The sequence below is a fragment of the Microtus oregoni genome, unplaced genomic scaffold, assembly GCF_018167655.1.
Source record: "Microtus oregoni isolate MIOR12 unplaced genomic scaffold, Mior012 000018F_ref0000195, whole genome shotgun sequence".
In the NCBI taxonomy this organism is placed as follows: domain Eukaryota; kingdom Metazoa; phylum Chordata; class Mammalia; order Rodentia; family Cricetidae; genus Microtus; species Microtus oregoni.
In genome coordinates this window covers 9,878,109-9,903,407 of record NW_024543077.1, presented here as the reverse complement: position 1 = coordinate 9,903,407, position 25,299 = coordinate 9,878,109, and the positions used below count along the sequence as shown (strand labels likewise).

Genomic DNA, 25,299 nt, shown 5'->3' with positions numbered 1-25,299 from the left:
GTTAGGGAAATAGGATGTTTAGGCACCCTGTGAGGACTCTGAAAGAGTAGTTTGTTTTGTAATTTGTTCTTTGAACTTCAGTATCTGCTCTGAGTTTAACATCAGCAGGCTTGCTCATCCACCAGATTTGCCTAAAAAGAGACTGAAAACCAATCCTTTCTGTTTCCTTTCCCTCATCATCCTTTCCTTTACCCCTCTCCTTCTTCTTTTAATTTGAAGATAGGTAGATTTTTATGCTAAGATAGAAGAAAAATTATCCTGGAAGGAGTTTTAGTTGCTACGATAATCATCCTATCTTTTGACTATGTCATGCTATAATTTTGCCTATTTTCTTATGACCAATTATTATACAAGATGATCTCCAAAGTCTTCCCCAGCACTCTTTTTCTAGCTGTCAGCCTTTGCTCTGCCCAGAGTTTTGTTTTACAAGGTATGTGTAGCCAGTTTCCTGGTTTACCATCAATCCATGACACAGGGAAGTTGGCACGAAGGTGACCTCAGAGTAGCACAGGATACAGTCCTGGTTCCCAATCTTGGGAGAATAGAGAGGCTGGGCAACAGTTTCAAAACTACATCTAAGGAGTAGTAGTAACTTCTGCCATTTTGTAATGTAGCTGAGTACTTATGCCAGACAGTTATTGCAGGATGAGTTTTAATAAATGGAGAGAATCCTTAATATTACCAAAAAGAAAATAATAAAGTTTTAGGTGTTGGATATGGTAACACTAATATACAATCTTAATATAATGTGTACATGTAACAAAATATTCTTAATAACCATAAAGGCAATTATGGTGCTCAAATAAAAAATAAAATTAAAAGTCTAAAACAAAACAAAACTGGTTGGAGCTCATGGATTCTCGTTGAATCCATGCTCATTAGAAAATGTTTCATTTCTGAATCTTTTCCTTGCCCCTCCTAATCTATGTAAATGAAGTTTAAACTGTCAAGACTAATAGCTAAAATTATGAATTCTTGAACTTTTTAAAAAATAATTGTTGGTACAAACCATTTGTTTCACCTAGTAAAGCCTCCTGAAATTGAGGCAATTGCAGTATTAAATTGAGTTTATGGCTAGGAATCAGTGCCTCGTTGAAATGCTATAGAAAGTACTTGTCATTATTAGATAATTACTTTCTGTTACAAAGGGGGAGAAACAGAAAAAAGTCAAACTCTGTTTTACATGACATTTACCATCTGTCTTACTAAATACTTGATCTACCCTTCCTGTTTGCTCATTTTGAAGATAAGAGATTGAAAAAAAAAAGCCTGATGTATCCAGCATAAATGTTAAATTCCTCAACACTGTCCTTGTTGTGAGGCTGAAATTTTGCTGGAATAAACCATAGTAGAATCTGTGTATAAGTATGTAAAGTATGTAGCCTGATACTCTTTTTCCCCATATGGATAGTCAATTTTCATACATTACATATGATATTTTGAAAAATAACTTGAGAGTATTTTCAACCTCAAATCGCATACGGCAACATTTGAAGACTGTTTCCTCTTGTTTAGTTGCTGAGGGGCCATTTGATGGTTTTCTAGAAACTGGGTCCTCCCGGAGCCTCAGCTTGTCTGGGCTTTCGAAAAGCGGTGCTACCAATGGTACGTTATCTTCAACGGTGCCTGATTTCTTTTTCTCTTTTCTTTTCTTCTTTCCTCTTTTCCTTAGAGATTTGTAAATGAACACACGGTTTACTTATGAATATATTAACATCTAGTCATCACTGTATAAGCTAGTTTTAAATAAGATCTATCTTTTCACAATAGTTATTAAATACACTCTGTGTCCGTTGATACGATTTGTCCTGCCAATCACAAAAACAAATCCGAATTTTTATTTTAACATTATCGAAGTTTGTTCCTGCCTCAAATCAAAATATTAATTCATGGTGAGGGCTGGTCAGTAGTGAGAGCACAGGACACTCCCCTGCATCATCACATCTGTGTTGTGAGTGGACCACCTCTACTGGGCAGCCCGTGCTAAACTGTGCTCATTGAGTAGGCAAAGCCCTATACCTTCCTTTCTCAGATAACTTCTCAGAAACAGCACAAAGCATTTCTTCTTGAATGACTCTGAACTTAATTTAGTGTCCCCATGGTCGCAGTCCCCTTTCCATGCCCATGTGCTTAGCTGAGATGGTCTGAGCTGTCCTAAGGAAGGATACAGAAGCACTGTAGGTGCAAGAGCATCCGGCCACACGCTGCGCATGTTTCTGCCTTCCTGAGAGTGAATCTCAGCAAAACATCAGAAGCCGCCTGAGATGGCTTCACATGTAGATCGCAGCGAGATCGTTCAGTGATTAAAACAGCAAGTAAATTAGGCCGGCGGCAGTAATAGATTCCCTATGTAAGACGAGAAAAGTAATTAGGACGAATACCATCAGAGAGGCTTATGAACTGTAGATTAAAACTCAAGTAAATGCAAAAAATAAATAAATAAAAGTAGGCAAAGTCTTTCTGGAGAGAGACAAGGAGATGAACAAATCCTCAGGTGTATTGGCGATCTGGTGGTCTGATTGCTACAGGAAGGAGTTGTATTGAGTCAACGCTAGTGGCAGACCTTGACTGTCACAGTGACTGTGTCTAGATAGAGCACTGCAGCTATTCTGGGTGTTTGATTGCTGTGCGCGTCTCCTAGGAGGAGGAAGTTATAAGGGAGCATCCTCAGAATGCGTTGCTGGGACGTTGCAAATGTGAACATGTAAAGAACTGAACAAAGGAGGGCCGAGTAAAAATTATAAAGGAGACTTCTTGACTACAAAAGATAGGGACATCAGAGAACTAATAAAAAAAAAATCTATATTTTTAAGATGACCATACATTCTAACTTGAATGGAACATGCAATGTTGTGATTATTTGGTGAAAGTTGTATTGGTGGTATTTTCATCTGGGAGCAAAGCGATGCGTTCAGTGCTGAACAGCAATGTTGCAGTGTGGCTGTTGAGAAGACGGAGAGAGCTCGGCGCACAGCTGAGCACAGGCTTTCATGTTCGTCATCCTGTGCCTGGCTCGCTGTGCGCTGTGCGCTGTGTGCTGTGCGCTGTGCGCTGTGTGCTGTGCGCTGTGCGCTGTGTGCTGTGGAATATGCAGCAGACACACGTGTGAAATTAGGCAGTACTGTCTGTAAGACTTGAGGTTGTCCTGTGTTCCCCGGCATCATAACCATTGTCTCATACCCGCCTCTTACCTGAGCCTGGTCACAGTCACTCCCTGTGGCTCACGGGGCTGCCCAGCTCCATTGCCTCATTCCCCGTCTCTTACCTGAGCCTGGTCACAGTTACTCCAGTTACTCCCTGTCCCTCACTAGGCTGCTCAGGATGGCTGTTCACCTAAAGTTCTGGTCACAGTTGAACTAAGTGATGTGTTTCTCTCCTTGCTCATGGGGTGGAGCAGCTAAGTACATGCTAATTTAAAAAGTGAGACTTGTTTGTAATTCAACCGGCAGAAAGAATGTATAATGTATGTCACTGAGCATTGCTAAACCCTTCAGCTGTTTTTACTCAGAAAATATCTCTCATCCTGTTCTCTTTTCCTTTACATAGCACGAACCCCCCCTCCCCCCCGCCATGTCATTCGTTTTTACACGCATGCAACCATCTTTGATGTGTTGCTCATTTTATGTTTGGTGTCGTTGATTAAAGAAGTCAGCAACATTTTGTCTAAGATGCAGAGATCCTACACACCTCTGAGGTCAGGAATGAAGTTTCACGGAACTCTCCCACCATCCACACCACTCCTGAGGCATGGCACTTGTTCTTGAGAGTTGCGATTTTCTTGCACTTAAAGCTTTATCATGTCTTACTACACTGGGGGCATCTCATGGTCAGAATTTTCCCTCAGGTGGAACATAGCTAACTTTCTTTCCAGTAACTCTTCCCCTCTTGTACTTCATAAAACCCCTGTGCCCTTGCCCTTCCTGAGCTACTTAAAGGATTAAATATGTATAAGCATCCTTTCTGTTGAGTATTCACTTAAACAACCAACTTGCCACTTAGCCGCTGCTTCTGCTGACAGCAAAGTTTCCCTATTCTGTATGGAGATGTTTCACGCGGGTCCAATTATAACTGGACTTTTAAAGCTAGTGGGGATCTGTCCTTAGCCACAGGGCTGTCTCTGCATTTGAGTTTATATTAACTGAGGGAAAAGAGGGAACGCAGTGGAGACAACGCATCCTTCTCCTGGTGATCCAGCGTCGTTATTGCTCAGAAACAAAAAGTAAAGTTAAAGACATTTGGATTGGACAGAGAAGGTGGCTCAGCAGGTAAAGAGGCTTGCTATGCAATTTGAAACCTAGAACACACATAAAAATGAAAGTAAAGCACCTACTCCACAAAATTGTCTCTGGACCTCCACCCGAGTGTTGTGGAGTCTGTGCCCACACATGTGTGCATGTGCGCATACGCATGCACACACACATTAATAATAGTATTGCTACAGAACAATTACTGTGTTGTTTATTATTATATACTTGTTATAAAAATGATTATCATGTTAAATAATAATATAATTACAATTATTATTACATATCATTAATAATAACAATAGTTATTATAGTTTACAATTTTAAAAATTGTAGGTTACTATTCAAAGGCTAGTCAGGGGAATTAAATCTGATAATATAAAAACCCTGTTCATGAAGGAAGAATCCTCCTAAGTGGAAACCATCAGTCATTCGGCCAGCAATTAGAAGAGAAGGAAAACTTACATGCATTTTAAGAAAGACAAAGCTAAGAGGTCTAATGAAATGACTGAGAAGTGATTGGCAAAATCAGGTGCTAAGGTCCCTGTGAAAGGCTAGCATTGTTCACCCAGTGGTGTTTTCCTTACGTGCCCTGCAGACATCCAAGGACAACCACAACCTGCAACCCCAGTTTTCCCTTCTCAGCAGCTCAGCCTTTATTGTGTAACTATAGGTAGGGTTTTCCTTCTTTAACTTAGCCTTTACTCTACTGTCTTTTAATCTTCCTTGCTTTCCATAGCTCTGTGTGTTTGTTTATAAAGCCTGCCTGGTCACATGCCTCTTCTCTACCCCTGAAGATCAAAGTCAAGTCCTACCTTCCATCTACAATCTTAAATCCCACCTCCCATCTACCAGCTTTTCTTCTTCATCCCCTTGGGAAACTTCAGTTCATCAGTATTGGAACAGCTATCCAATTTTATAATCTTTCAGAAATTATTTGGAATACACTTTTAGCCTAACCACTGAAGTCTATGTAACCATGCCTGGAGCTAGTTCATGATGTGTCTCTATGGTCAATAGTGCCCAGCACAGCATCTTCCATGCCATGGAGAGTCGTAGGTGTTCATTAGGTTAAACTTGATGATTTCAGTCCCAGTGAAAAGAATTCATAGGAGAATTTTAGACGTGGTATAATATCTTTAGTATGTCAGTCATCTTTTCAGGGCTTTCTTCTCATACTAAAATCCATTCATCCCCTTTCTCATAGACAATGCAACATGCCATTAACACATACATGACGTTGACAATCAGGGCTGTCTGGACCATATGCAACTATCTCCCTCGTGGAATAAGACATTTCCTTATTTCACTGGTCCCCATGTGGCAGAATTCCAGTTATGTTCTCGTCCTTAATCGTTGGAGTCCAGTGCATACACAGCGACTGCCTCTGTAAAGAACCATGCTAAGACTCCAGTGTGGAGAAGCAAAATGAGCAATATGGGCCTACCACTCACCCACAGTTTTTACTCATTCCATCAGTAGAGAAATCCAAATACCTCCTAACTTGAACAAAGCAAGTTTGCTAATTAGCCTGTCTCAGCCGTGATATTCTGTGAGACCCCACGTTTGTCTCAAACAGTGGCATACCTGAAGGAGAGAAACTGGGACCCAGCAGCTTTCATAGCTTGTCTTTCCTGGTGCAAGTCTTGAACCCAGAGTGGTGCTCGGATATGAATAGCATGTCTATAGATTATACCTAGATGTTTTGTAGTACTATGAACAACATTGGCAATGCCTAGTAGCTGGATTCCAGTTCTTTTATTCCAATGAATTCATCTTTTAATTTAAATTTGTTTATGGTAGAGTTTACTATACAACCATTACAGGCCTGTGAAGTCCAAAGGTACCACGTGCTGAGATGTAAGGCCTATGCCACTCTGCTCAGACTGATGAATTTCTTAGGCAAGCAATCCGAATTCTAAAATTTCATCTGGAATTAATTCTGATTGCTAACATCTTCTCTATAATTCGTAGGTTCCAAATATAAGTTTTCATTTCAATCTTTTCCTCGTGGGTAGCTTACCTTTTTGAAGCCATTACTGACTATTGAAAATTTGTTGTTATAATAGTTTGCAGGCAACCATACACACACACACACACACACACACACACACACACACAGAGAGAGAGAGAGAGAGAGAGAGAGAGAGAGAGAGAGAGAGAGAGGATGAGCTTCAGCAAGAGAAGGAAATGGGAAGCTAGAGGAATAGGAGAATGGGAAGTTAAAAGGATCAAAATTTATTATACACATGTATCAAACTGTCAAAGAATAAATGGGAAAAAGCAGAGTTTACTGCTCTTCCAGTCCTGGGTCTACACCTGTGGCAGAGCTTGCCAGCTGCTCACAGGACTTTGTCATCTGGATCCGTGTATCGTTTGGGAGTGACGACCTGATTCACGACCTCATTTTTTAGAGCTTCTCTGTGTGTGTGGTGTCAGAGCCAGTTCATGCCAGGTCTCACAAGTATAAACAATGAAGGAAGTCTGTCACCCATGCCTCAGGCTATATTGACGTGATCTGCACTTTTCCCACAACCCTTCCTTGCCTTTGTGGCTCTATGTCCATTGTTTGGGGAGGCTTTGGAAGTGAAACACTGACAGAAACAGTAACTCTGATTGTCCTAGATCTTTGCAGAATTTCTTAGAGCGGTATTTTATTTGGGTTTTCGTTGTTGTTGTTTGTTTTGAGACAGGTCTCACTGTGGGCCTAGCCTATACCTCACTATGCAAACCAGGCTAGCCTCCAACTCACAGCAGTTGACCTGCTTCTGCTTCCCGAATGCTGAGGTCCAGCACCGTCACACTCTGCACGGAGGGGAACTTAGTGCACACGTGACGAGCACGTGACAAGTAGTTCCGAAGTTAGAGTTGCTAACAAACTGTTGCTATGGGAAGACATGGGGTATTTGATACTATACTTTAAGACAATTTCTGTCCTAACACTAAGATAGACTCATCTTTCTATCTTTTGAATGTTTCCAATATCAATCAAAGTCTAAAGAGGTTAGCCATTTTTTTCTTTCTACATCTTCTTGACACTTCAGTCTGAGTGTACTATCTGGATTCAGAGTTTTTTTGTTTTTTTCGAGTCAGGGTTTCACCATAGCTTTGGAGCCTGTCCTGGAACTAGCTCTTGTAGACCATGCTGGCCTCGAACTCACAGAGATCCACCTGCTCTTGCCTCCCGAGTGCTGGGATTAAAGGCGTGCGCCACCACCTCCATGAGTATCCTATCTGAACTCACTTAGGAGGAACACTCTTTCCTCCACCCATTCTAGGGCTGTGGCTCAAGGCAGAAGCTATAGAGAATCCATTTTGGAAAGATGGAAGCTGTAAATCTGTCGGGTAGATAAGACAAGTTGATTCAATTAAGTTTCTTCCTTAAAAAAAGAGTCATAGTTGATTTTGTCGTAACTCAGCACGTGCCTGATATTCTGTGGGACATGAGACAAGCCTCACATTGCTGGCTCTCAGCTGCACCGAGATACAAGATCTGCCTGACTGTCCTGTCATTTTTTGAGTGTATAAAATGTATTGCCTTTTTAAATTTTTGTGAAGTCTCCAGTTACCAAAATATGTTTGAACTTACCAATGGGTGTACAATGATCTGTCATTTGTTGTCGTGTTTCTACCACGAGGTATAGTCCTCAATGTATCATTAACCGTTTTTTTTATTCACCAATAAGTGAAATAAAAAAAAATGAATACTTTGGTTGTTAGGCAATTGATGATAAAAAGGGTGCCAAAATAATACTACAGCTGGTTTAGCAGAAGACACAGCTCATGTGGGTGGGGGTCATGGAAAATGTCCTTGTAAGTGATCATTATCACCTTCAGTGAAATGATTCATTCAGAAATGCATGCAGAAATTCTGTGTGTTTCTAACACTCTCTCCAGCCATCCCCAAGTCCTGGTGGAATGCTGAAGAGATATGGAAGGTGAAAACTTCCCCCCCCACACACTTTCCAGGGACCTGAGAAGCCTGGTTTCCTCTCCTGAACTGGGTTCCACAGTGAATGGTTATAAAACATAATTTGAGAGAACTGCAGAACACAGACATTTTCTCTTTGCTGTGTGATCATCCATAATTTTGAGCTTGGATAAATAACATTCCACTTAATATCACGGTGGGATTTTACATACTAATTAGTAATATCACAGAAGAATTTATAGTCTTTAATTTTACCACAATATAAATACTCTAATTTGGTATAACTTTGTCTTGCTAAGTAAATATATAAGAGAATTTATATTAGATTATAAATATTTTAAAATATATGCCACCTAAGATTAGCGATGTTAATAAAGTTTAATGTTCTTGCCCTTAATGTAAATTATAGCCTTTTAATTTTCTCGTGATGTGGGATTCCCCTCTGTATGCTGTGAATATGTTTTATTACCATTGGTTAATAAATAAAGCTGCTTAGGCCTGTAGTGGGGCAGAATAGAGTAAGGCAGGAATTCCAAGCAGATAGAGGAGGAAAGAAGGTGAAGTCAGGGAGATGTCATGTAGCTGCTGAAGGAGACAGAGGCCCCAAAACCTTACCCATAAACCACAAGCCTATATAAAACTAGAAATGGGTTAATTTAAGATGTAAGAGCTAGTTAGAAATACACTTAAACTCTCAACCAAACTATTGCAAGAACATAGTTTCTGTGTGATTATTTTGGGTCTGGGCAGCCGGGAACAAACAAGCATCCTCCCACCCACATTCCTGTGTCTTTAAAGAAATATATGAATTTGATGGAGCATAATAATATTCCTATCAACAGATTTCAATGTTAGTGAAGGCAGAAGTCTCTCCTTGATGTTCTCTATAAAGAATTAAGAGACCTGAGGCTAAGACATGGTTTAGGAGTTAAAATATGGGGACTGACCAGGGTCCAGATTCCTAGAACTCACGGAAATGCATCCTAGGCGTGGTGGCCCTTCTGTAATTAGGAAATTAGAGACTGGACTCCCCAGAAGAAGCTGGAGAGCAACACTAGCCATGTCACTGAGCACTGGGTTTGGTTGTGATTTGCTGCCTTAATGAATCACGTTGGGGAGCCATGGAGTGTGATTCCAAAGATCAATCTAGGGCCCTGCGTGTACCAAATGTGTGCATCCAAACACGTGCAAATAAACCTCACAACAATGGAGAAAAGAGAGAGAGAAATATAATTTTGTATTAACTTTGAAATTCCCATCTTATGTGATCAGTTACCAAAGTCATCGGTGAGATTGTTCAGTTCCTGGCTTCTTTTTGGACAATGCTGTGGGAAGTCAGCACAGTCTCTTCAGCTCTGTGCATCGCTACCTGATCACTCAGGAGAGGTGAAGAGAGTCAGAGCATTAGACCCAGAAAATTTTACTGTAGGCAAATCATTAGTAACGTGATAGATGATTCAGCCAGTAGGAATGCTTGCTGCACAAGTGCAGGGATGGAGTTTAAATCCCCAACATAAAACCCTAGGTGTGGGCAACTGTTTCACAACAGGATTGATAAGAGGCATGCTGGGGCTTGCTGGCTGAATATAGGTGTTCCAAAGCAGACCCAGTGTCCTCCTCTGGCCCACAGGAGCCTGGTCGTGGATAGGTGTACCTACACACAACTGAGCTGCCGCCACAATACATGGCACAACAATTACAAACCTGCACACATCAATTTGAAAGACTTCTTGACTGTAACAGAGATTGAGATGAGAAGGTCTTTTAGACATAGGAATTCTATAAAGAATATACAGGTGACAGATATGTTATAAAATAATCTAATCTATAGCTACCACTAACTAAGATTGAAATAAAGTCCTCATGGCCTAGTTCCCTGACCTGAGATTCTAGTGCTCCGGATCCACAGGTATGTTCCCGAAAGGCAGATGAATCATACCGATGGAATTTGCTGGAAAATTATCCTCTGGGATGCCTAATGTTGACAAGAAGCTCTGTCCAAAAAGAAAGAAAAGAAAGAGAGAAAGAGAGAGAGAAAGAAAGAGAGAAAGAAAGAAAGGAAGGAAAGAGAAAGAAAGAAAGAAAGGAAGGAAGGAAGGAAGGAAGGAAGGAAAGATTTTGGGGCATTTGGAGATTATAACTAACCCAGTTTCAGTAGGCTATTTCTGAAATTTGGGAGCTTAGTGAAGCTTCAGAAATTACAAAAACATGGAGGAACAGGGAAAGTGTGAAACAATGGGATCTGAGTCTGGGAAACACAGAGGCACTGCAGCAGACAGACCCCAGACAAACCGCTCGTGGGCAGGAGGTCATGAGCTAGCAAATCACACAGAGCAGGAAACCCTCCTTTCTCATCCAGTGTCTTCCTCATTTGTACAAAATACAAGGGCCTGTGCTAATTAGGAAAAGAATAGCATTTATAAAGCTGAAATCATTTTAATCAAGCAAACCAAAGGAATGCATTCCAGCGGAGAGGAAATGAATGTATAAACACAGAGATGGCACAGAAACTTGTGCACAATTTCTTTAAATTCTTTTATTGTTATTGAGATATTAACTGATACTTTACACTAATAGTGGAATGGGAACTAATATATCTATCCACATATTTCTTGCTTAATTCTAAGACTACCACAAGGAAAAGTGTGCTATTTATAGCCTTGATACTTTAGCTTGTAAGGATGAGAACTGAACAGATTTTAAAGAAATAAATTTAATGGATGTTATATTAACTATGCTAGTAATTGGTTCTTTGGGGAGTGCTATATTTAAACTTACAGTTTATGTAAATGTGATTAGTCATTTAAAACGAATAAGTCATTTCATAATTTAGCTACTCACGAAATTCCGCAGTCAAGAAGGGCTTCTTGAGTTGTGTGTATATTTTGACATACTCTAATTAGCCAAATTATCTTAGTTGGATAATAAGCCTGGTTCTCACCACGAGTTTCTGTAATTTCCATGATTTCTTAGTGAAGAAAATGGAGAACTGTATCGTTTTGCATATGGCATTTGAGTTAGGAGTTTTCTTGAGTCCCATGTCCAGACAGTTTCAGTGTGTGGGACTACTGGGGCGTAAAACTGCCTTGCAGTCCGTGAGCTAAGTCCTTGCCTTCTTTGGGCCCAGGCTGTGGGGGAAATAAAGAGTTTGAGAGAACTTTGATCAGAGTAAATGTAGTTTAATTGGAATAAGTATGAATCATTTACATTTCAAAATAAGTATAAAAAGCCAAGAAGTTTTAGTTTTAGTTTCTAATTTCAGAAGTAAAAGTTTTGAAACTCATAGGTCACTGATTTTCTGCCTAAATTATTTCACAGAATAAAGTTTTAAACCCAAACTTTATCTTTTAAACAATATTTATTTATTACATGTGAAGTGTGTATTTCGATCACACCACCCTCCTATTGGCCCCTCTGTGCCCTCCTCTCCACTTCGCTCTTTTCTCATACACCCCACTGAGTCCAATTAGAGACTTCCATATGTGTGTGGGTGTCGATTCATCCACCTGGACACGGGCCAGCTACTCTGTCTCTGAAGGAAAGCAGCTCAATGCGTCTTGTCCCGGTAGCCCTCCCCTAGCCCCGCAAGCCTCCCGTGGCCCCAGCTAGACTGCTGACTGACAGGATCATGGTCAGGGCTCACAACTCGAGATTTTCAGAGTTCCTGAGGGCACCAGCCTTGTCGGTGTGGAAGATGCTGCCTGGCAACAATCCTCCCCATCCTCCGCCTCTGACAATCTTGGTGTGGCCTCCTGAGTGTTGCTCCTCAAGCAATAGCGGGAGGTGATTTGATAGACATTGAATTTGGTGCCTGGAACTTCCCCATTACTTGTTCTCCACACTCTGGCCAGTGGTGGGTCTCTGTATCAATGTCTGTCCACCATGAAAGGAGCCTCTCTGATGAGGGATGAGAGCTGTGCCGAGCTACAAAGGAACTGTGTTTACACAGCAACTTGACAACAAGAACATGTATGTGTGTGTATTACATATATATATCACATTGTATACATGTGTATATATACATATATTATACTCATTATAATACAGATATTACACAATATATGCATATATGTATATATACACACATGATGTATAGTATATGTACATATACATACACACATACACATGGAGAGAATTATCTTTAATTGTACTTTAACCTCTCATTTATAATTTTAACCTGGAACTAAAACTTAAAGTTGTCCATTTGAAACAGAAATTGATAAATTATGTCAACAATATTCATCATTTATTAAACATATGACTATGAAGGCAATGATAATGCTACTTTAGAATTAAGGGTCCAAGAAAAACAGTATTTATATGAGAGAAGATACCGCTTTTTCTCCCCAGCTAACCTACCCGGAAGTCCCTGTAGACCATACTGGCTTCAAACTCATAGAGCCCCTACCTTCTAAGGGCTGGGATCAAAGGCGTGTGCCGCTGCACCTGGTGAAAATGTCTGTGTTCAGTCCCAGTTTGCACCGAGTGAAAGCAGGATGAGCAACTAATCGAAGGCGCCGCTTTCCTCAGTATAAGAACATATTCTGTCGAGCAAAAGCTTCGAAGTTAACCCCGCCCACACTCTTTGTCTAAGCTTGTTTCCACAGCGCTGTGAGGAGAGGGTTGGCCATGGCTTCCTTTCGTACTGTGTGCTGCTATCCAGCTTTGAGAAGGGACACCCTGATGACATAGGATGGCATTTTGTATTTGAACACTCAGATAGATAGGTAGGATTCGGTTTATTCTGTATTTTGTGATTTTTCAGTCTCATATTAATTTTGTAGATTGTACTTAATTACCCCTGTGCGTGTTTGTGGGGAGCAGTGGCATTCTCACACTGGAAGACAGAGACTAGCGTTCAGTTCTTTCCATCTCCACCAGGTGTGTCCGAGAGATGGAATCCAGATTTTGTCAGTCTTGGGATGAACACCTAAACCCTGTAAGACAACCTGTCAGCCCAGCCATGCTTAGTACTTTGACTTGGTTTCTCTGATATATTTTGTTTTTCAGCTTCTCCCTGGGTGGATAATAGTAGAACTCCAAACAAGATTGACCTGTATGATGTGCGCAGAAGACCATGGTATGAAGTTCTGACTATCTCTAAAGACAAGTCCAATGACAGAGGGTTCTGTCATTTGTTAGCCTGTTGAGGGCAAACTTTCTCTCACTGGCATGAGCGCCGTCTCCTTATATACAAAGCTATGCTGTTTGCAGAATATAGATATGACTAACCATAAGTGAAATGAGGAGCTTGGGTAGGGAATGACGGTGAACACTGTTGGAAAGATTTTTGAAACTTTTTCCAGATGGATTACTTTAAGCCGTCTGCTGATTTCCAGCTTGGGGCCTCTTGTAGCTGGTAGGCATTTCTGTCGGGCTCTTACTTTGCTTGAGGTAGAGCCCTAACGGAGAGAGGACACGGAGGCAGAGACCGCTTGCTTCTGGCACTGAACTAATGAGAACTGGCCCACAGCTAAGAGTGCCTCCTGAGCAGCCCCATAGAGTTTAGATTGGATTCCCCCCCCCCCAAAGGAGTTTTGTCTGTCTGACACTACTAAAATAATTCATCATCCTACAAAACACAGGAAAATGTCTGCAATATGTTTGGGCTTACTGAAAAACAACTCTGAATCTTCATGCCTTTTAGCTATTGATTGTATTTTCAGTGTTTACATTTTACATTTAAATTATAAATCTACAGTTCAATTGTTAATTAAAATATACTATTTTTAATAAGTTCACGTATACATCATGGTGCCTTCTACTCTTTTCATATTAATTTTAAGTACATACTGATGAAAAGAAATACTTAACATCATTTTAATGAAGGCTATCTGCTCACTCAATTAAGAAAATCCCCGTTATTGGGTTGCATTGTTTCTAACCTCCTCCTGTGTTCACACAAATACTATGCAACACGGTGGTTAACTGAAAGAACATGTATTAATGGGTTTTAGGTGTCCTGTTCAGTATCAAATAGTTTACATGAGCATAATCTTGAGCGATGGTTACTAATATTGCTATTATTAATAATATCTCCACAGTTTGTTCTTTGATACAAATACAACTCTATAACCTAGTTTGTATTTAAGGAATGGTCATTTCCTGATAAATGTAGGAGCAAAGTGCCAATCATCCAGAGCAGACACTGCCCTAATGTTTTCATCTTCCCACTGAGAAGCACACCGGGACCAAAGCCCACCAGGACAGGATTAAGACGCTAAACATGAGCAAGACTGTCTCCCGTGGGAAGACAGAGGAACTCTGCCTGTTGATTTGCAGAGTGAAGCAGATTGCAGACAACACTCCCCTGCTCCCTCCACAAATAATCACAAACTGGTAGCGGCTGTTCTCTGGGCTGCTGAGCGTGAAAGATGAGTCTTGATGTCGAGGAAGGCAGACACCTGATCCCCTTCAAACCCAAACAGTCACACAAAAACTCTAGTGATTACAACACTGTTTGACCAAAGGCTAAGACTTATTTCTAGCTGTCTCTTACATCTTAAATTAACCCATTCCTATTATTTTATATTTTACCAGAAGGCTCATGCTGTGTTGCCTCAAATCTTGCTTCTTGGATAGCTACATAGCGTCTGCCTGTTTCTGCCTTCTTTCTCCCTGCATTCAGTTTAGTTTTTACACCTAGCTGTATTCTGTCCTGCCCAAGGCAACGCAACTTCTTTATTAACCAATGATAATAGAACATATTCATAGCATACAGAGGGGAATCCCACGTCACTAGACAAGTAGTCTATCTGTCTCTCTCTCTTCCCTCCCTCTAGTAAACAGCTGCTCTCAAATTTATTTCTCCACCATCAGTCAACATCCTATCTAAATCTTCCCTACAGTGTCTTTCAAATGCAGACAGTCTTGTTCTGTAAGATGTAGTTAGATTTTGGAATTAGCATTTGAACCACTTCCCTGGGTTATTCTTGGACACGGTAAAGTTTTGAGAGTTTCTGCTTTGAATTCTTAGTAATAATTCTTAATACTAATATTAGCTAGTGCATGAGTTCCGTTATTTAACAGAACTGTTGTGTTTTCTTTTGTTTAAGTTGCTTTTACTTAAAGTTTATGCACACCTACCTCTTTGTATTTGTTTATTTATTCATATTTTAAAATGTCGCAGTTTCTTATCCACTAGAGTGAAAAGGTCATAATTGCAATTTAGTATTTTCCTCTCTAAATTTCTTCTCTATCTTTTCTTATAAATACCTGGAACGTATGTTTTAAAAGTCATACCTTCAGCGTCTCTATGGTGATCTTAAATACTTTTTTTCAAGCTAACATTTTAGAATTTCAGTGAGACACCACCATTTACTATAATATAATAGGTCGGGTCTTTGCTTTAACCATGTCCTGCTTCAGAGATCTAGGAATGAAAATGAGCGAATCTTAGTGACGGATACAGAGGAAAGGAAACACTCTGTGGTTCTGTTTCAGGTACATCCAGGGAGCCGCCTCCCCCAAGGACATGCTCATTCTGGTGGATGTGTGAGTAGTTGACTCGTACCTATTTATATCCAGAGTGCATGAGACATTTGTAGGAGTTAGCAATGTATGATAGATGGGGAAAAATCAATGCGGTGATTGTATATGCAGACAAAGAAGCCTTCCTAAGATATTAACAAGGGACTGGGGAGTTGGCTCAGTCAATAAAGTGCTTGTTGCACAAGATGAAGATCTCAGTTCATAACTCTGGCATCTACGTGGAAACAATTGAATAATGACGGGATGGTGGTTTGTGCCTGTAATGACAACTGTGAACGGGGGAGATAGATCCCTGCTTGGGATGACTAGACAAGCCAATGGATCAGAACATGGCTGAGAGTGGTAGAGGAAGATACCTGATATCAACCTCTGACCTTCACATGTGTGTGTGTGAATGCACGCAATGTGCACACACAGGCACATATATGCACGTTGCACACATAGGCATACAGACACACATACACACAGATACCACACACATGCACGCATACATCGCACACACAAACATGCACATATACACACAAATATACCCACATCACACACATACATACTTCATACAGAGAAACATACAGACACATACAAGCACACATGCACACGCATACACAGTGCATACAGACATATACACACATACAGACACACACAGAGATGCATGCACACACCACATAGACAAACATACAGGCACACTCATGCACACATACACATGCTTGCACACATACACACACATGCACACACATACATACATGCATTACGTACAGACATACATGCACATCACACACAGACATACAGACACACAAAACATGCACACATCACACACACTTCTGTATACACACAAACATACAAACACAAACAAGCATATACACACACATACACACATCACACAAACATTCTAGCACCATGTGAGAATTTCTGTGTACCTGTGATGTAGAAGCAGAAGTTAGTTGCCTAGAGATGAGTCCCACCTTAGGGGAAGTAGAGAAGAGAGAAACGAAGGAATCCTGGAGGAATTGTTCTTTGGTCTTTGGAGTGAGGCGTTTGACCACAAACCCTTTCACAGCTGTGCAGCTCGGTTATTTTCCTCTATTCATTTTTTTGACTTTTATTCTTAATTATTTTAATTAGAATGTAATTATACAATTCCTCCCTCCTTTCATCTCTCTTAGACTATACCACTTGAATGGCCTCTACTTCTTTAATTGTAAAGGTGTGTGTGTGTGTGTGTGTGTGTGTGTTCCTAATATATAAATAATATATAAATCCAATCTTCTCAGTCTCTATGTTAATTATATGTATATGATTTCAGGGCTGATGACTTTCTAAAGACAGAATTATATTTTTATTTTCATATAAATGGTCCAGAGGCCACTGAGATCATTTTCTTTGTTAAATGACTGGTTAGTAACATGTGGACGATTTGTCTGTTCACAGGAGCGGAAGTGTGAGCGGACTGACTCTGAAGCTCATCCGCACCTCTGTCTCCGAAATGTTAGAAACCCTCTCGGATGATGACTTCGTGAATGTAGCTTCAGTGAGTATGGATGCTTCCCCTTTCTGAATTCCACCTCCCGTCTCCTCATGATTTAGATTCTGGCGTGTCCTGGGGCATTGTAGGAATGTTACAGGTGTCTTACAGAGCTGTTCTGCACCATCCTATCTGAAGTCCTTAGCATTTCCCACTGTTGAAATAATGAATACTGAGCAAAAAGCATTTCTCCCCTTCACTCACAGGAGCCCATATAGCTGATGTGACCCCCTGCACGTCAGAACACCTGACGAAGTGGCATCTGGCACCATGACTGAACAGTTGATTGCTTATTGCTGGTTATGCTTACTTTTGCCTGTACAACTGACCATTGTGTTTCTCCTAACAGAAGAAAAAAGGAGGCAATTGAATGAGTCTGGAAGCATCTTAGGCCTTCTTATAGCTAGAAAGTACTGGACTTGATGCAAATGGAACAAGATGTATGTCTCATTTTAATCATGTAATTTAGGCAATGAATTTCATGGTGCATGAAATCTCATACTTGAAGTGGTTTTATTTACAGAGATTTGGCTGGAGGCGAAGTGTATTTTGGTGACTTTGTTTTGTATTGAACCTATGAGAATGATCTACCTCTAAAATCCCTGGGGAGGATGAGACTAAAGTCTACATGTGACTGTCTCCTTTTCCTGGGATTAGGGAACCCAGGAGATCACTGCAATCCTACAGCTAATGAAGCTTCAGGTAGCTTTAGTGATGTTACAGTGGAGATGACTTAATCCTAAAATGAAATTATTAAGATATTCCTGGATGATCATATGGATGGAATGTAGAACCCACAGTTGATAACGCCAAATTCCCTGGAAAATGTCTCCTGGTGTATAATTCCTATTCAGAAAAAAATGGAGCTATTCCATAGTTTAAATAAATTTACAAGGAACCCTGTCTAACTCTTGTTGAGATACCATGGCATGAGGCCCTTCTCAACTAAGATGATAGGAAGGTATTACTCAGCTTCATTTGTATAGAAATGACAAAAACGTTGGAATGGCTTAAAATGTTATCTTTGGCATAATGAGAGAATTTGTCATATATAATGACATTGATTTGAAGTCAAAAAATATTCAGTGTGGTTAATCAATCCTAGGTTGAAGTGTAAATGGAGAATGCTTATTCGTTTCCCGGCTGCCCAGGCCTGAATAATCACACATAAACTGTAGTATTTATAACACTGTTTAGCTAGTAGCTTAGGAGTATTACTAGCTAGCTCTTACATCTTAAATTAACCCATTTCTATTAGTCTATGTATTGCCTCGCGGCCTTGGCGTTACCTCATTTTCTATATGTCTCGTTTTCTTGGCAGCTGGTTTACATCTGCTTGACTCTGCCTACTCTCTCTGTATATCTCTGTTCAGATTTCCTGCCTTGCTATATTCTGCCCTGCCATAGGCCAAAGTAGCTCCCTTATTAACCAATGGTAGTAAAACATATTCACAGCATACAGAGGGGCAGCCCACATCATATTCACCACATTGCGTAGTTAAAGAGTGAGGAGCAAGTCAGGGAAAGGAGAATCTAATTAGGTAATGGAATTTAATTTAAGAGAACCAGTTTCACTGAAAAGTCCTAGAAGCCATCTGGAATAGTCTTTTTAAAGTTGTCAATCTGCAAACCCTGAAGAACTGGCATGCTAGGTACCAGACTCCTCCATGTATAAGCAAACATGATGGTCACATGCAGGGTGTTCTAAAATATGAAAATTATAGATTCTGGTTGGGAGCTGGTCAGTGCCTACCCTGGCCAATGAATGAATTATAATATGAAGATTTACCTCATTAAAATTAATAGCAGTATTAGCTGTAAAACAGAACATGGTACAAGAGGGTGGCAAGCTTCTGAAGTCAGTGCTGAAGTCATTTTCCATGGTCTATTCGTCTTTTCTGTCCTCTATTGCCCATCCCAATTTCCCTATACTCTTGTTCAACCCTACATCAGCATCAGTAGCTTGGTTGGTGGAGTGCCATAAACACTTTTTCCAGAGGCCATTGAATCCATGGTTTTTATGCCCATTCAAACAGTGGGTCTCTGATTATCTCTTCATGGGCATTTTAAAAGTTAAAATTGTCAAATAAATCCCCTAATTCAATGCACAGTCCTACCTGTCCTTATGATATTGCGGCAACTTTAGTGACAACATGTTTAAAAAATATTGATTCTATAGAATTAGGACCCAAAATATCCTGACAGTAAATGTAGATATCGGTGTAGTAAACCTCTTAGTGACCCTGGTAAGAACATCCTGTTTCCATCACTTGCACGTGAAAAGAGAACATACCTGTACACGCCACAGAGTCAGCATAAACAGTGCCTGGGGAGGCTCTCTTAATTACAATGAGATAGGCTTCCCATCTGGAAGCTTCTACCATTTACGCATTCTCTTTCTCGAATGCAGAGACAAGAGGTAGTGTGAATCTTTGATGTGTAGCCTTTGTTGTTTTTCATCACGCACACAAGCCATGGCAAACCATTTCAAACCACTAGCACAAGGTCAACTGGCCCTGAAAGTGCCTGAAATTTGGAGGACTGTTTTTCAGGAGCTGGTGCACTCCTGACATGTGCACAGGACAGCATCCCTAAGCGGACTGTCATCTTCATGCTGGAGCCTTAGCTGCGTAGTTAAAGGTGAATAGTGTCAGGGATGGAACGTAAGTCAGGCCCTGTGAATTCTCTGGCCATGTGCCTCTTGTTGAACTTCCGTAAATACACTGGTTTACTTCACTGAGTAAGTAGACTCCCATGGTAAGCCGAGCAGTATGTGAACTCCGAAGGTTAATAATACTTAAGGAGGCACTGTGGTGGAGAACCTGAAGCTAAATTCATGTCAATAATAAGGGAAGCAAAATTTAACCCCTTTCCTAAAGAGACAACACATAATCACTTCTTAACCCGAGCCGCAGCTGATTGCCTTGAGAGGTATGATGACGTTAGGGCCTTGGCCAGGGCTGGGCCAGTGAACTGGTCATTTACCAGTGCAACAGCTGTATCAAAACAGGTCCAGAAAGCCCTGCACCCTCCATTCTGGGTACAGCCACTTTCCCCTGTCGTGTGTTGACTAGCTCATGGGCCCATTTTATAACCATTGTCATTACCATAGACAGAGCTGATAGCGTCCAGTGGAAATAATTTCATCTGTGCACTATCTAGTAAGTCATCTGCAGATGAACTGTCTCTAGCAAATGTGGAGGGAAACCTGGTTGTGCAAAATGAATTCATTCTCCCTTAGCGTATCCTCTGCTTCTTCTTCCACTCTGTCAGGGAGAGTCTTCCAGTATTTCTCCTTTCAGGGCCAACCACCTCATCTGCTTACTCTTCTACAGAAAGATATGTATTTTCTTATCCCAGGAGATATCTGTTTCTCTCTATCACAACACAATGAAATGAGGTGCATTTTGCCCCAAGGTCTCTCAGAATTTATTCCCTGTGTGTCCCCGGCTTCTGCTGCTTCTCATTCAACAGAGCCGCAAGTCCTCTGTTGGATATTCTCCTTTGTTGTTGTTTTCCTGGCACAGACTGGACTCTTGCAGGTGGCGTATATTGAGACTTGACATTTCTGTTGCCTAGAGCGAGGAGAGGGATGGGATTAGATGACAAAGAGAGCAAATGTCATCTTCTGTTGCCTCGAGGACCAGAGAAGCCACTGCACTCTAATTGAAGGGAATAGTTTATTGCTGTAAAAACAGAGACGAGCAAACCAGAGCACAGTGTCTTCAAGGGCATCCCACACCCACCTCCTTGTCTATCCAACCCTGATGTGTGGAATCACACTCTAGCCCTGATTCTCAAAACTAAAACCCTTATTCCTAGGACCTGTTGACCACAGTAGCAAAGGAGAATTGGTCAAGAAAAAGTTTCTGGTTTTCTTACCTTGGACTTAGTCTGCAGCTGGCTGGTCTAAGGGTACCATTTTCTTCCGTGTAGTTTAAAGACATTTCAGCGCTTAGCTTTACAATTCTTTTTGTCCTCATATTTTTCAAAGGCCAAATGTGCCCATCCCCTCTCCGTTCTGCTGAGATGACCATAGCTTCGTCTGTAGCATCGTGATGCTGAGTGTCTGGGCAGTCTCCTTGGCTCTATACACATTCACTAAGAGCTCTCTTTTTTTTTATTGCCATGAGTCTAGTAAATTAGTCCCCTCAAGAATCTTATCTTGAGTATCTGTTTACCAAGACTGATGTCAAATAAGATTAGTTTCCCTGGAAACAGTCACTGCCACACAGATTTAAGTTCAAATGGGTTTTTTGGAAAATAATTCCAGAAATGTTGTTACTATAATGGCGAAATTAAAACAAAAAGAAAGGAACTACTGAAAAATGCATTATTAAGTAGCATCTCCCCCCGCCCCCATGAGTGGAGCTCACTCCTCTGCCTTTCCGGGAACAGCATAGAGCCCATGCGTGGTAATATACAATGGCTCAGATTTCCAAAGGGGAAATGTGCTCCTCTGTGTGACATCAGTTCCCTGGAATTCCTGGTTTGCCATTTGCCGTGCAGACGCTGGGGTGTAGTCTTGGGCAGGTGCAGGTTACGTTGGCATGTATGGAAATACGGATGGACACCAATGGCTTCTGCCCTGGTAAGACAATGACCATTACTAACTATCGCTAAATTCCAAAAGAAATTTCTGACGAAGTCATATTTGAATGGATATTATACATTCAACGTTTGGCCAACAAGTAACAGGTGTTTTCCTACGGGAAGAACACAGTTGGAGCCAACACAGACATCCATAGTGCCTACTAAGGACTTTAAAGAGTCATGTTCTCCTAAAGCCATTATGATCTTAGATATATATGTCCTTTGATTGTTGCTGTTTTTGAGAGAGAGTCTTCACATATAGTTAGTCCATGGAGGTCGAGAACTTGCTATGTAGCTCATGCTAGCCTTAAACTCATGATTTACCTGCCCCTGCCTCCTAAGGACTGTATTCATATACCATACCATACCTGGCTTTGACTATATATTTTTTCTGGAAAGAGATCATTTGTAGCCAAGCTAGTCTACATAGTACAACTTTAACTTGAACGTATTAACTACAGCAACAAATATCTAAAGTGTCATTCATTTTTCTTATTTTTACTTTTAACATCAATTTATACACAGGTGACTGATAATAATAGGTGTTTATATGCACATAGGACCAATAAATGACAGATATATATATATAGAGAGAGAGATGATACATAGATGATTGATAGAAATAGATAGGTAATATGGAAGTAATCATGTGTCAGAAAATAATCTGTCTCTTTAATTATAACTATTTTCATCTTTGCAGCTTCGCATAGTAGATAAGAATTCTAAACTTAGTTTTAGAGATGACTGAGGAAAAGGTAGAAAGAATTCTAAAAACTTTTCCTAAGGAGAAAGACAGAAATGAAACACAGCCATTTTCATTTAATAATCTGGGACTATAAAGAAAGGTGTGAGGTCAATCTTCATGAAAAAATATAGTCTTCTGACTTTACTGGTACACTAAAATAAATTACAAAATAAGATACAGACCCTTATGTTAAAAAGAAAACATGTAATTGTGTATGTGCGTGTGCACACGTGTGCCAAGGTGTGTGGAGTTCCGAGGACCTCTATTGTCATCTCTTGGGTTCTGGTTTCCTTCTTGACGACATGATCTTTTACTGGCGTAGAACTTCCCAGGTAGGTCGGACTAGTGGTTAGGCAGCCCCACAATCAATCTGTCGATCAGTCTCCCCTGTGATGAGGGTACAAAGGCGTTCTCACATTTTTAGAAAGAATGTTTTATTAATTCCTTAGGAATCATGCAGTGCTCTTTCATTCTCCTGTCTCCTCCCCTCACAACCCCACCCAACCCCATATGGGCTCCTTTTCCCCTTTTGGTAAAACCCACAGAAAGCAACCTGCCCTTGGGCTAGTGAAGCAATCAGTTCAAGGACTGAGACATCCATCTCATAGTCCCAAGAAATTCTTTTTAAAAGTATAAATCCATTCCTCTTTAAGAAAGACGCTTTCTGTGTGTTTATAGAGGAATTACATAAGGAAATATGCTACATTGGGGTCCTGAAATATGTGTGTGAACTGAATTATTATTTTATTTGCAGACAGATATCCATCTAAGCTGTGTGTTTTTCCTTGGGGCCATGTGTTGTTGCATGTATTTCTTACTTCTTTCCCCTTTATCTTTGGGTCCTGTCACACGTCACAACTTTACTTATGACTGTATACTATTGTCAGCCACACAAGTTCACAATCAACAGAAACTATTTTCTCAGCTACTGTGTTTTATGTAAAAACTCTCTGAAATGGATACATTAGGAGTTCTTTCTTCTGCAATATTTTGCTAAAGTTATACTGTTATTTTTAGAAGTTGATCTCTTATTAAATAGAATTTAGCAATTTAATAGCATGGAGAGTCTCAGGGAAGTATGCTTTATATTGTATCATGTGGTGTGTGTGCTGTCTCTGTGTGTGTATGTCTGTATGTGGTGTGTGTGTGTCTGTGTTTCTGTCTGTGTCTGTGTTTCCATCTGTGTGTGCCTGTGTATACTGTGTAATATGTGTCTGAGTGTACATTTGTCTGTACCTGGTATGTGTATGTGTGTATATGTATGTGATGTATGAGTTTGTGTGTATCTGTGTATATATCAGTGTGGTGCATCTGTGTAATGTGTGTCTGTCTGTAGCATCTTTGTGTGATGTATGTGTATGTTATGTATGTGTTTGTTTGTATCTGTATATATATCTGTGTGGTACATCTGTGTAATGTGTGTCTGTGTGTAGTGTCTGTGTGTGATGTGTGTGTGTCTGTGGTGTGTGTCTGCATGTGTTTGTGTGTATGCCTATGCATGTCTATGTGGTATGTGTATATCTCTGTATGTATGTGTGTTCATGTACATGTGTCTGTGTGTGCACATATTTGCCTAATATTTTTCTTTCTGAAATTATTTGAAAATCAATAATATGACTTACAGTTCATGTAGTTGCACTAAGAAACCATGATAGCAAGGCACTGAGGAGCCCTGGAAGAGGCTCTCCAGGCGTTCTTCATGAGCGCTTTTCCCCCAAAGCCTTCAGGTATCCAGAGATACATGTTCCTAAGAACGTTCTCATTCACTCAAAGAAACTCACACACACTCCATTAGCATTTTCCCAGGATTACCTGGGATCACTTGTCAGAAGGCTCAAGCTACCTCTCAGTTTTAGTCTATGCCTGAGTCTCTTTTCTGGGTTTGTTTAAGGTAATTTTTATGCCCAAGTCATGTGTGTGGTGTAAGAACTGTGTGGTGTACAGTGTGTTCTGCTGTCTGCAGGCTGCCCTTTGTTGTGAAGAGGAAGCCTGCCGCTAGGCAGAGTATGAACGCAGCACAATGCAGCTGCTTTCCTGCTAATCTAGTTGCCTGCTTTGATAGGAGTAGCGCTAGATGATAGCAACAGCAATTCAATCCCAGCGTGCACTGATTTGCAGGCAGAACTTGCAGGGCTGACACAGGGAACTGGATTTGTTTATGAATGGGAGGGAGTTTGATGCTTTAGCATCAAATGCTGCTTAACCTGTGAAGGATGAAAGGAAACTGTGTGTGGACTGTGGGTGACGTGTTCACAGATAGCAGCCGAAGATGTCACGGCTTCTATGCTGCCGACTGCGTGCTTCCGGATGTACGGGTTAGATCAGAATGTGAAGACTGGGTTGGGTACCTTGAACTATTTTTCTTCCCAGAAGCTTTGTAATTCATGGTCTTTATGAAATTCTGCCTTTGATTTTTCACCGTGAAGAAACATGAAACATACAGGCTGTACGAGGTGGCTCAGAGGTTGGGAGTGGTGGCTTCTCATGCAAAGGGCTGGAGTCCAGCTCCCGGCACCCATATAACAGCTGGGAGTCTTCTGTAACCAAAGTTGCAGACAGCTGACATCACTTTCTGGTCTCAGGGGGATCCACAAACACTCACAGAGACACACACATCAATAAAAGTAATAAAATGCATATTTTAAAAATAATCAATAGTTGTATCCTTGTCAGAGAGGTATTGTTCTCTTCTTCTTTTAGAAAAACAAGTTCTACCCCTTGCCCGCGTTGTAGTCAATAAACATTTCTGCAGTAACGGCCTTATATATAAATGATG

General features: G+C 40.6%; 1 protein-coding gene across 8 annotated transcripts in view; it reads left to right on the top strand.

The window, feature by feature from the left end:
- The window catches only part of LOC121459135 (voltage-dependent calcium channel subunit alpha-2/delta-1), a 427,825-nt gene that overhangs the window by 306,658 nt on the left and 95,868 nt on the right, over nucleotides 1-25,299 (top strand). For 7 of the 8 annotated variants that reach the window (XM_041668668.1, XM_041668666.1, XM_041668667.1 and 4 more), the window contains exons 8-10: nucleotides 13,186-13,255; nucleotides 15,619-15,669; nucleotides 17,092-17,191. In XM_041668668.1, coding sequence (XP_041524602.1) covers nucleotides 13,186-13,255; nucleotides 15,619-15,669; nucleotides 17,092-17,191 — 221 coding nt within the window. Of the gene's footprint in view, nucleotides 1-13,185; nucleotides 13,256-15,618; nucleotides 15,670-17,091; nucleotides 17,192-17,391; nucleotides 17,599-25,299 lie in introns of those variants that run through there. The other variant, XM_041668671.1, reaches the window with a different exon arrangement.